The sequence below is a fragment of the Brachycentrus maculatus genome, unplaced genomic scaffold (assembly GCF_059751285.1).
Source record: "Brachycentrus maculatus isolate JH-2025_06_01 unplaced genomic scaffold, ASM5975128v1 h1tg000839l, whole genome shotgun sequence".
Taxonomy (NCBI): domain Eukaryota; kingdom Metazoa; phylum Arthropoda; class Insecta; order Trichoptera; family Brachycentridae; genus Brachycentrus; species Brachycentrus maculatus.
The window spans coordinates 171265-182790 of record NW_028281566.1 but is presented as its reverse complement, the minus strand read 5'-3'; the positions used below and the strand labels follow the sequence as shown (position 1 = coordinate 182790).

General features: G+C 32.5%; 1 protein-coding gene and 1 long non-coding RNA gene across 3 annotated transcripts; one reads left to right on the top strand and one right to left on the bottom strand.

Moving 5' to 3' along the window:
- The first annotated feature begins 284 nt into the window (after positions 1–284).
- Positions 285–3309, top strand: LOC148300084 (uncharacterized). Of its 2 annotated transcripts, XM_088275306.1 has the most exons (4): positions 285–440; positions 771–1193; positions 1735–1968; positions 3183–3309. In XM_088275306.1, the coding sequence occupies exons 2-4, from the start codon at positions 830–832 to the stop codon at positions 3200–3202; spliced, it is 618 nt and encodes a 205-aa protein (XP_088131432.1). In that variant the 5' UTR covers positions 285–440; positions 771–829; the 3' UTR covers positions 3203–3309. The 2 variants fall into 2 exon arrangements, with proteins under 2 accessions (XP_088131432.1, XP_088131431.1); XM_088275305.1 differs by lacking the exon at positions 3183–3309 and having other exon boundaries at positions 1735–3015.
- LOC148300083 (uncharacterized) lies at positions 3154–9797 on the bottom strand. The gene is made up of 4 exons (XR_015838978.1): positions 9562–9797; positions 5685–5826; positions 3734–3851; positions 3154–3441 (listed from the first exon to the last, which is right to left on the bottom strand). It is a non-coding gene; the product is annotated as an uncharacterized LOC148300083 (long non-coding RNA).
- Between the last annotated feature and the right edge of the window lie 1729 nt (positions 9798–11526).

The window sequence follows — 11526 nt, the reverse complement described above, 5'->3', positions numbered from 1 at the left end:
TTGAAAGCGGCCGGCTCAGGAGTCGTAATAATCGTCGGGTGTGTATGAGGAGATGCATGAATGTATAAGAGGCGAAAAATGTTTGCAAAGACAGAGTGGTGTGGCGATCGAATCTCTCTGCTTATCCCTGCGGCGAAGCGGCGTGATGGTTAGTTAGCGAAAAGCAAACATTACTCATCATTGTTTCAAGAATTCAAACGATTATTTTTAATTTTTCTATGAAGCAGGGACTTAGTAATCTATGGTAATGTATCTCTAGTTTATTGTCTTTGGTCTCTCCGTTTTATTCAAAATGGCCGCATGTCGTTATTTTTCATTGCAGTTCCCTGTTCGTACATAATGTATAATCAAAATATACAGCTTACAAGACGACGGTTCGCCCATATTATACTGCAAAAAGCTGCAAGCATATTGTAACCATATAATATAATCCCTTTTAAGTATGTATTAGAAACTATTTGTTCGTTGATATGTACATACATCCTGCGTTCGTCCTCGAAGTTTATATTGTTTTCTTTTTGTTGTTAATGCATTCTAAATTGATTTTAAAATCAGTTACAGAAGTTGAATTAAGTAAAATTGAATCGCGCAAGATTAAAACTGAACTATTATGGCGGCCAAACTATAACTCACAGATTTTACAAATATTTCCGTAGCGATAAATAATTTGGTTTCAGCTGTATTAAAAATGATTAAAAACGAGGCACATAAATAAAACCGAATATAAAGTCGTTTATAATTTCATTCATACGCTGTATTTATATTTTTAGGTTATTAATTTACTGTGGAAACAGAGGCACATTTTGTCAGGTAGAAGATTGACGAAAAGATGGAGATCGCCTCAGTGAGGATCAAGGACGAACCGGGAGATGTAGAAGATGACATTCTCTATGCTGGGGAATTGACACCTTATCCTGTCGTTCCCAACACTGAACCAGAGTCTGATAGAGACAATAGTCACAGAGAAAAATCACATTGTATTGTAAACGAGGAGATTATTTATCTAGAAGTTCCTGTCGAGTTTGAACCGGGAACTGACAATACTGGAGAAGGGTGCATGAGTGATAATCCAGTACCGGAAACTACTACTGGACTCCAGCATATAAGAGTATCTAGCGAGTTGCCGATTGATGGCATTGATCAAGAATGTGTGGAGTCTTCTAACAATACGAATGTCGCTGGCTGTGATTATAGTAAGTAATTTGAAAAAATCATCTTATACTTTTAAGACATTGCTTATCAAAATGCGATCTCTCAGAAGAATGTGCGACAAAACGATGTATGATAGATGTTCGGATAGTGAAATAAGGAAGGAGTGCAAAGCTGAGACAAGCATTATCGATAAACTTAAGAAAAGTGTGTTGAGATGGTTTGGACATGTAGATCGAATGGGTGAGGAAAGAACGGTAAAAAAAATTTATGAGGCGAATGTAATTGGAAAAAGGAGCAGAAGAAGACCGAGAAAAACTTGGCACGATCAGGTATGCCAAATACTTGAAAGCGGTCAGGTTAGGAGTCGTGCATGAGGAGATGCATGAACGTGGAGGAGGCGAATAATGTTTGCAAAGACAGAGTGGTGTGGCGTTCCATTCTCTCTGCCTACCTCTGCGGGGAAGTGGCGTGATGGTTAGCTAGTTAGTTAGTTAGACATTGCTTACTAACGAATATATTTTTATTTTAAACATTTGTGACTTAAATGACTATTTGAAACTAAACTTTTACTATTTGTTTTAGATTTAAGGAATAGAGGAGGAAAATCCAAATGTGCTGCAATAAATAAGTCGCTATCTCAGAGACCTTTGAAAATTAGATACTCATGTGCAGACTGTAAATTTACATGTGCAGCAAAATCGACGTTAAAAAAACACATATATGCTCACAATAGAAAGAAGCAATTCCCTTGCAAGAAATGCAAATTTACCTGCTCAGAGAAATTGGAATTGAAAGCGCATATGATATCACATACTGGTGAGAGATCTTTCTCTTGTTCAGAGTGTAAATATTCATTTTCTCGAAAATCAACATTAAAAACGCACATGTTGATTCACACTGGCGAGAAACCGTTCCCTTGTTCGGAATGCGAATATTCATTTTCACAAAGAGCGTCCTTAAAAAGGCACATGTTGACGCATTCTGGCGACAAGCGGTATTCTTGCTCGGTGTGTGAATATTCTACTTCACGAAAAGAACATTTGAGTGGACACATTTTGACTCACACTGGTGAAAAACCGTTTTCTTGTACAATGTGTCCATTTAAATGCTCCGAAAAAGATAAACTGAAGAGGCACACGTATATTCATACTGGTGAGAAACCCTTTACGTGTCCAGAATGTTTATTCGCGTGTGCTGATAAAGGGAACTTAAAAAAACACATGTTTGTACATACTGGCGAGAGACCCTTGTCGTGCCCGATATGTTCATTCGCGTGTTCAGATAAAACGAATCTGAAACGACACGTATCAACTCACTCTGACGAGAAACCGTTTTCTTGTTCAGAGTGTTTCTTTACTTGCCGTCATAATTCAACTTTAAAAAATCATGTTCTAAAAAATCATTATAATAAGGAATTATGCAATAGTGCGACAATGAATTGAGCAACATATGTGGAAGTTTGCAATATTTTGAGTGTGTCCAAATACTTGTTCACAAATCTGGATTATCTCCAATTAAAAAAAGATTTTTTACATCATTTTTTTGACTTCTCAAAAGCATTTACTGGGAGTATGTTAACATGATCCAGGGTTTGGACCTGACATACAAATGAAAGAGTTTCTGCTTAATAAAAAGGTTATCATTTCACCATAGATGTCTCTAATGAATTCAAGCACGATGTTTCGAATTGGAAGAATATATTTATAAGTTATAAGAATTTGAGTAGTGTGTTTGTCAATAATGGGTAGAATTGGGGAATGTTACACGTGTGGCAAGTGATCACTTAAACCAGCCTATGACGGTCGTCAGCCCCGTAAATGCCCAGACTTCCATATTCTTCTTCATCTTTGATGAGATGTCAAAAAATAATTTGAAAAATAACTCCTATAATTGGAGATAATCCAGATTTGTGAACAAGTATTTGGACACACTCAAAATGTTGTATTTAAAGCACATGGATATCTAATAAATGTATACTTTTAGAAATAAATAAATCAGCACTTTTTTTAATCACATTTCTTTATTCGTAGACAAGACAATCTTTGAATAACTGTCCAGCCGGCCAAATTTTGCGTGAAATAATACTTCAGATATAAGCTTTTGCGCTAGGCAGTGTTGCGTTTTGGTCAGTATTTTCATTTGAGCGACAGTTGTTTTAGTGAAGGCATCGTAATCACAGTCTTTGAGACATTCCAATTCAGACTCGGGGCCATTTTTGAGGTGTTGATCTCTTTCATTTGATGATTTTACTAAATCATTTGATAATTGATTACTTGAGTTATCTGGGACCTGAAACAAATCACAAATTTATTGGCTAAACTCCTTAAATATGTACAAATTAGACTGCAATATTATCTGTGTTCGTATGCCTTATAACTATTGTAGAAACAGAATTATAATAATTTAAAGTCGTCCAATTTTACTCTAAAATAGGGACATTTTTCTAATGTTAAATACTACAATACAGTGAATACGCGCGGAGCAGGTTACTCTTGAAACTATGCAATAAATTAGAGTACAATATTATCTGTGTTCCTATGTCTTATAACTATTGCAGAAACAGAATAATAAGTAAACATACCATTACACATTCTGGTTCATTCTTCACAGCGGTTTCAGTGTGTGATGAAGAGTCACTATCCGTATCAATTCTTTCTTCATATAAATTTAATGAATCAGATTCAGTTGCCTCCTGTTTACTGAAAAGAGAACTAGGCTTTAATTCTTTGAGTGGTTAGATAAAAAAATAATGTCAGATCACAATGACAGGATTCAAACACCTTAAAAATGGCAAAATCATTGTGAAATTCTTGTTTGTGTAGTGGTGGGTGCAAAGCTTACAGTCAGCCATATTTTATTTATAACAACATAAAATTTGTAATAAAATAATAAATTTATAATAAAATAAAATAATAATAGAAAAACTGTAAAAACAAATTGTTATTTTTCTTCTTCATTGTGTGTTATATCGCTCACTCCTTTCAAGAACGTCATAAATCAAAGATCGTCAATTTTCAGTTGTGCATATTTTCGGAATGCCCTGAAAATGTACTATATCCCAGCAAAAGAGGCATATTTTCAACTTAATATTTACCCATTACAGGGCAGAAAGTGTTGTTTTTGCATTTTGAAGAAAAGGTATTGTTTAATTATTTTTTGTAATATACTAAATATTTTTCAAATGGAGAAAAAACCTTCAGGTTTCACCTAAAAAGATCTGTTGCACAGTAAAAAGTTCAACAAGTGGCTTGATATTTGTTTTTAATACATTGTATTTTATTTTTAAACTTTAAAAACGTTCTCCTGAAAAATCAAGTTACATATTTGATTAATGACGTTCTTGAAAGAAGTGAGCGATATAAGGTCCCCCTGACATCACTTGAGAGTATGCGCCCCTTTTTTGGGCAGCTCTAAACAGCATCTCAACAGTTCTGATCCCTGTCCAATCTCATATATTCTGGAGGACAGGAGATCTGCCTTCTGTTTTTAATTTAAGTTTTACTTGGTGAATACCACTAATTCTCAAAATGTATTGTGACACGGGTTTTTATGCATTCCGCATCATTTATTACTTGATGTGATTGATATTATGGATGTTATATAATGGATAGATATTACTACAAAATAACTATTTATCCGCCTCCGTAGTGTAATGAATGGTCAGCACGCTTGGCTACCGTACTGGAGGTCCCGGGTCCGATTCCCAGGGTGGGGTCAAATAAATATAAGTAATATTTCACCCTAATATTTATTCAATACTACCCTGGACTGATGCCTGAAGTGGAGGGTCAATCCTTTCCTTATTTATTGTAACTGCAGACAGTTGGTAGAGTTACATATTGAATTGTTGGGTAATATATCCAAATTAAAACACTCAAGTGTTTGATAATGTCCTAAGAAGACGAAACGCGTCACATATTAATATATACATAAATAAATGTAGATTTCAACCAAATAAACCTTGTTTAAATGATTAAAGAAAACACTTGTTTTTTACCACTTGAGTTTTATTATAGACTACATGTTTCAGTAGTTAAACTTCCATCATTCAGGTCTGTATAATGTTATTATACAGACCTGAATGATGGAAGTTTAACTTCTGAAACATGTAGTCTATAATAAAACTCAAGTGGTAAAAAACAAGTGTTTTCTTTAATCATTGTAACATGTCTTACCACAAAGTTAATGCCGAAATAATAAATAAAACCTTGTTTAATATTGGATATATTACCCAACAATCCTTTCCTTTTCTTCATGTGTTGACAATCAAGATAACACTGTATATGATGCAGTGATCTATGCACCCTCGGGTGCGGACGAGGGTTTGAAGAAGAGAAGATTACTAGAAAGTAACTTCCGGATAAATTCATGTGATCTGCCTTCTGCTCACACCTCATGGACCCTCCACTAGGTGCAATAGCTCGTACTTGTCTACTCTCAGCACATGCCCCAGATACGACACCTTCCGGACCTTGATATCAGTCAGCAACTGTCTTCCCACTAATATATCTCCAGAGAATGTATTCACTTACATATTTTTCTGTGAAAACTGTTTGAAGAAGGAAAGTTGTTTCTCATATTTCCAGGGAGTCTGTTTTTTGGACTGCTTTTTTCTTTTCATTGCATTTATATAATTATTTCTTAATCTAATCCAAGCCTCTCTGCATTGTGTACCTGGGAAGAAAAATAACAGTTATTATAATTATTTCATATTTTATATTCTCCTGGTACCAGGGGTGTGCATTCCATATCGCTCACTCCTTTCAAGAACGTCATAAATCAAAAAACTTATTTTTCAGGAGAACCTTTTTAAAGTTTAAAAATATAATACAATGTATCAAAAATAAATATCAAGCCACTTATTAAACTTTTTACTGCGCAAAAAATCTTTTTAAGTAAAACCTGAATGTTTTTTCTCCATTTGAAATTTATGGAGTATATTTAAAAAAATAATTAAACAATACCTTTTCTTCAAAATGCAAAAACAACACTTTCAGCGAGATATTTAAATGAAAAATTAAGGAAACAATGCAAAGCTAAGATAAGCTTTATCAATTAAATGTTGAGATGGTTTGGACATGTGAAACGAATGAGTGAGAAAAAAAACTCAACAAGGCAAATGTAGTTAGAAATTAAAGTAGAGGAATACCAAGGAAAACTTGACATGATCAGGTCCTTCATATAATTGGGTATGGACAGATCAGGAGTCGGAATATCCAGCGGGTATGTAAAAGATGTACAAATGTGGAAAAGGCGAAGAATGTCTGCAAAGACAGAGTGGTACGCCATTCTATTCTCTCTGCCTACCCCTGAGGAGATGCGGTGTGATGATTAGTTAGTTATATTAGAATATATATTTTTTTTAAAACAACAAACAAAAGAAAATGCTGGTCCAAGGTCGAATGAGATTCGACATGGATTTTTTCCTCTTAGGTCCCATGTCGGATGTTATTTGACATTTTTTTCATCATTAGCATTATTTTTTTAAATTCCAAGCTTACATTTTTGTCACTCGTATCTATTACAACAGTATGTGGAGCAGAGGACAAAAGTTTTTTTTTCCAATTGGAATGTAACTGTCTACCTAGATTTTTTTTCATTTTGGAGGCCCGGAAAGGGTTGAGCAAACCATATACAAGAACATCTTGGAATGTATTCGGGTGTAATTCGGCTTAATAATAAAATTAGCAAAAAAAAAGTATCATGTTTTGCGTTTTTCTTTGAACTGACTGTGGTATAAATCAGTGTTCCGCAAACTTTTTCTATTCAAGGTACATCTACCAAATTAAGAAATTTCAGAGGTGCATATTTACCATATTATGGTAACATATTTAACATATTATGTTTGATGCGGAATTGATTTTATTCAATTTTATTCAATTCAATAAAAAAATAATATATACATAACAAACAATATTCAAGGCATATATAATAAAAGTAAGCAAAAGTACGAAATCAACGTTTTTTCGAAGGCGAATTTTCCAAAAGAAAATGATGAATGAAAACATATCGGCTGTTATAAACACTTCACGAGTCTAATACAATCCTTTGTAGGTTGAGTGTGTTAAATTAGATATTCCTCCCGCCTGACGAAGATCCTTTGAGAAGATTTTACATATCTCTTGGATTTATTCTAGAATTTTCCACGAGAATGATACTTTTATCCACATGAATTAAGAGTAATTCAATTCAATTCAATTCAATTCAATTTATTTATTCAAGAAAAGAATAATATATACATAACAAACAATTTTCAAGGCGTATATATTAAAAGTAAGCAAGAAGACTTAAAGGTGTAGAAGAATCCCGCTTCGGAAAACTCCTTCGGACACAATATCCAATGTGATATTGTTCAACATAGCGGTAGCTCTTCCTACAGGCATAACCATCGGCAGGTTGGTCCTGTGTATAGGAATGGGAAACGATCTATGCCGACGCTGTCTTAGCTAAGGAACATACAGACCAATGCTCCGGATGATTTCAGGATTATCGATCATACCGCGCAACAATCAAATGTGAGACTACTTAACAGAGCACAGACAATCAAAATTTGGAGCAATTGTGTTATTTTCACAAAACTAGACGTTTTTTCCGCGGCACAACGACTAAACACCACGGAGTGTGCCACGGCACACACTTGCGGAACAATGGTATAAATGATATTATTTATTTTATTTTATTTATTTAGAAATTTAACAGAACATTAACATAAATACATTTACAATAATGAATACCAAATAAAACAGGTAATTGTAACATTCCAATTACAAAATTTCAAAAATGTTAAATGAGTCAAAAGTTAACAGCAAGAATAAAAATATAGCGAAAGTTAAGAAGATTACTAGGCAGACTTAATTTAGATATTATTTTTTGATATCTCATCAAAGATGAAGAAGAATATGGAAGTCTGGGTATTTACGGGGCTTACGACCGTCATAGGCTGGTTTGAGTGATCACTTTACACACGTGTAACATTCACCAATTCTACCCATTATTGACAACCACACTACTCAAATTCTTGGAAGTTCTATATATACGAACCAATTTAGAAACCTTGTTCATGAATCACTAGAACTTCACTAGAGATGTAAAGAAGCTTTTTATTAAGCAGAAACTCTTATATTAGTATGTGAGATCCGAATCCTGGATTATAATCACACACATGAGAAACGCCAGAAAATACCATTTTCATTTTTATTATTAAGCTTATAATTTGACCAGATAATTTATTTACAAATTATACCCAGATTATACCAAATTATACCCCGTAAATACCCAGACTTCCATATTCTTCTTCATCTTTGATGAGATATCAAAAAATAAAATGAAAATAACTCCTGTAATTGGAGATAATCCAGATTTTGTGAACAAGTATTTGGACACACTCAAAATGTTGTAAATTAATTTAGATACGTAGCTGTTCATATATTCATACGTAGTATCAATACATTGATTTGTAATTAGCATCAATATATAAATCTCCAATGTGAACAATCCAGCGCTGTATATTATACAGTGAAACCTGTTAGATTGAACACCACTAGTGCACTGAAAAAAACGTTCAATGTAAGGAGGTGTTCAATTTAACAAGTAAATAAAAAGTTATAGAAAAAAAAAATTATGCCAATAAAAGTAAATTTTTTATTAAATTTAAATGAAAATATTTATTGTTTCTTTGAGAAAAATTTTTTCAATTGTCATTTGTTTTACGTTTTCCACTTGGTACTTGCACAACTGATGGCGGACAGAGTTTAAAGTCTGTGAAAGACCTTTGACCTCATGTGTATTGGCAAAATCTGAGAGGCACTTTAAGCTGGCAAATGCATCTTGGGAATTGGAATTTCTCGAACAATTGGTTCAATTTCTTCGTCTGATGATTCAAGAGATACAAAAAGAAGATCTTCCTCCCAACCAGTTTCTGTGGATGTTTCGAATGCTGGAACATCCTCACAAGGATTATTAAGATCTGCAAATCCGTTAGTTGCTGTTAAATCCTGTAATTCTTGTTCATCAACATGACTATCGTTAGCACTTGACTCTAATGTAATTACTTGAATTCCAGCTTTTGCAAAACAATGTGATATTGTTACTTCATTCCAGCTTTTTTTGTGAACATACTTTTTTATCAATAACCAAAGGTGAAAGAATAAAAAAAAGTAAAGGGGGACAAAGAATTTACCAATATTTAGCTTATCTAAAATTATTTAATGTTCATTCTAACAGTGTGTAATTATATGATGAATACTATTTTTAACGTTCAATGTTCAAAGTATAAAGATGTTCATTCAGAAAAGGTGAATTAGTGAGAAAGTAGATGTGTGTGTGTTCAATGTATATAATGTAGAAAGGTGTTCACAGTGAACAGGTTTCACTGTATTGTATTTTATAATTGTATAATGTTCCCCTTACTAGTACAGCCTAGTTCGTAAGCAATTTCAGCCCAGGCGTCATTCCTTCTCTCGTTGCTTCTAAAGGAATATGAATTACTGTCATAGAGACATGGATGTTGTCGAATTTTTGCAATCAGTAGAATGTAATCCATTATCTGGTGTTCTAGTTCAACATTCACGTATTACGAGAAACCCAATTCAAATTGGTTTGATTTAAATTTGCTTGAAACGTCAAAATGACAGTGCTGTTATTATAAACGTCAAAATAAAACATTGCATACCAGTTCAAAAAAAGATTATCCGCTTTTTTTAGGTACCTAACTAAAAATCAAGTAGAAAATGGAACGAGACTAAATTAATGCAATACAGATTTTCATTTCAAATTGGACGAGTTACAAATTGAATTGTACGTTTACCAAATCGAATTTGACATTTTGCAAAACAAATTGGACGTTATAATATATTTACAACAAAAGTTTGAATTTTTAAAAATATATTCATATTAGTACTACACATGCCGTCAATGTGGATACCTGCCCAATATATATATATATATATATATATATATATATATATATATATATATATATATATATATATATATATATATATATATATATATATATATATATATATATATGTGTGTGTGTATATATAAATATATATTTGTGCTTATGAAAATTTGTGAAGAAGGAAGTTGTAAGGAGATGTAAAAGAGTAAACATTAAGTCATTTCTAACGAAAAACAAAGATTTCCGACGACATATTAGATTCCTAACTGTCCATCAAACCTCCTCCCCAAGTTTTTCCCTCTACCCCCTTCCCTAAACTCCTTTTTTCCTTCGCCTTCCTCATAATCATCAACTTGTAATTTATTTATTTTTTATGTTCAAGTACTATCTACCCTCTGATTGCAAACAGCTATATATGGTATCAAACATTTTAACCAATATCACTAGTTCGTTTTTGGTTGGTTGGTATTTCTTTCTATCAATTACTTTCTAGCAATAAGCCCGCCAATATATATATATATATATATATATATATATATATATATATATATATATATATATATATATATATATATATATATATATATATATATATATATATATATATATATATATATATATATATATATATATACATCAAGTTTAAATAAATAACCAGTGTTGGATGAGACGTAGCCAAATTTTAGTCACTTGAATGTTAGGTGATTCCAAAAAATGTATCAAATATTACTGATTCATAGATTCACAGATAAATTGTGAATCGAGATACTTAATACTAAGGTGGTAGTTGACGATCAGTAATCGGCTGTCCAAACTTAAAACACAGTAAGGGACATTTTTGTGTAGTACGTTTTTTTCCATTTTTGGACTAAGTAGAATCTACTTAGTCCAAAAATGCAAAAAAAATGCAAAAAAAAATTTTTTTTTGCATTTTTGGACTAACTTAAGTTTATTTGATTGTTAATTATGTTTCATTTTTATTTAACCGCTTTTTTTTATTTCTCAAACTTCTAAATTATCAATTTGACTAGTTCTATTACCATAATGTAAAATTTCTATCCCATCTTCAAAATTATGATCCACAAAGTTAATGCTTTCAATATTCAAAACAGAATCTACTTGGTCAAAAAATGCAAAAAAACGTACTACAAAAAATGTCCCTTACTGTGTTTTGAGTTTGGACAACCGTAATAATTCGCTAGTAGCTCCAAGGAGAGACAAATCTAGAAAACCCTTGCAAGACTATGCGGGTATATACACGATTACTGCTATGTTGTTGTCACCCTTGTATCACAGACATACCCATATTCCTAACACTTAATATTTCTCTTTTTTTTGTGTGTATATTAGGTTAAATTGGATAAAAACAATAAAAATGTATGTAAAAAGAATTCCACTGACAAGACACAAGGTGACTTGGTGGGTCTCTGCATTTTTTTTAAATATGTTTAAAATTGTTATTTAAATAAATG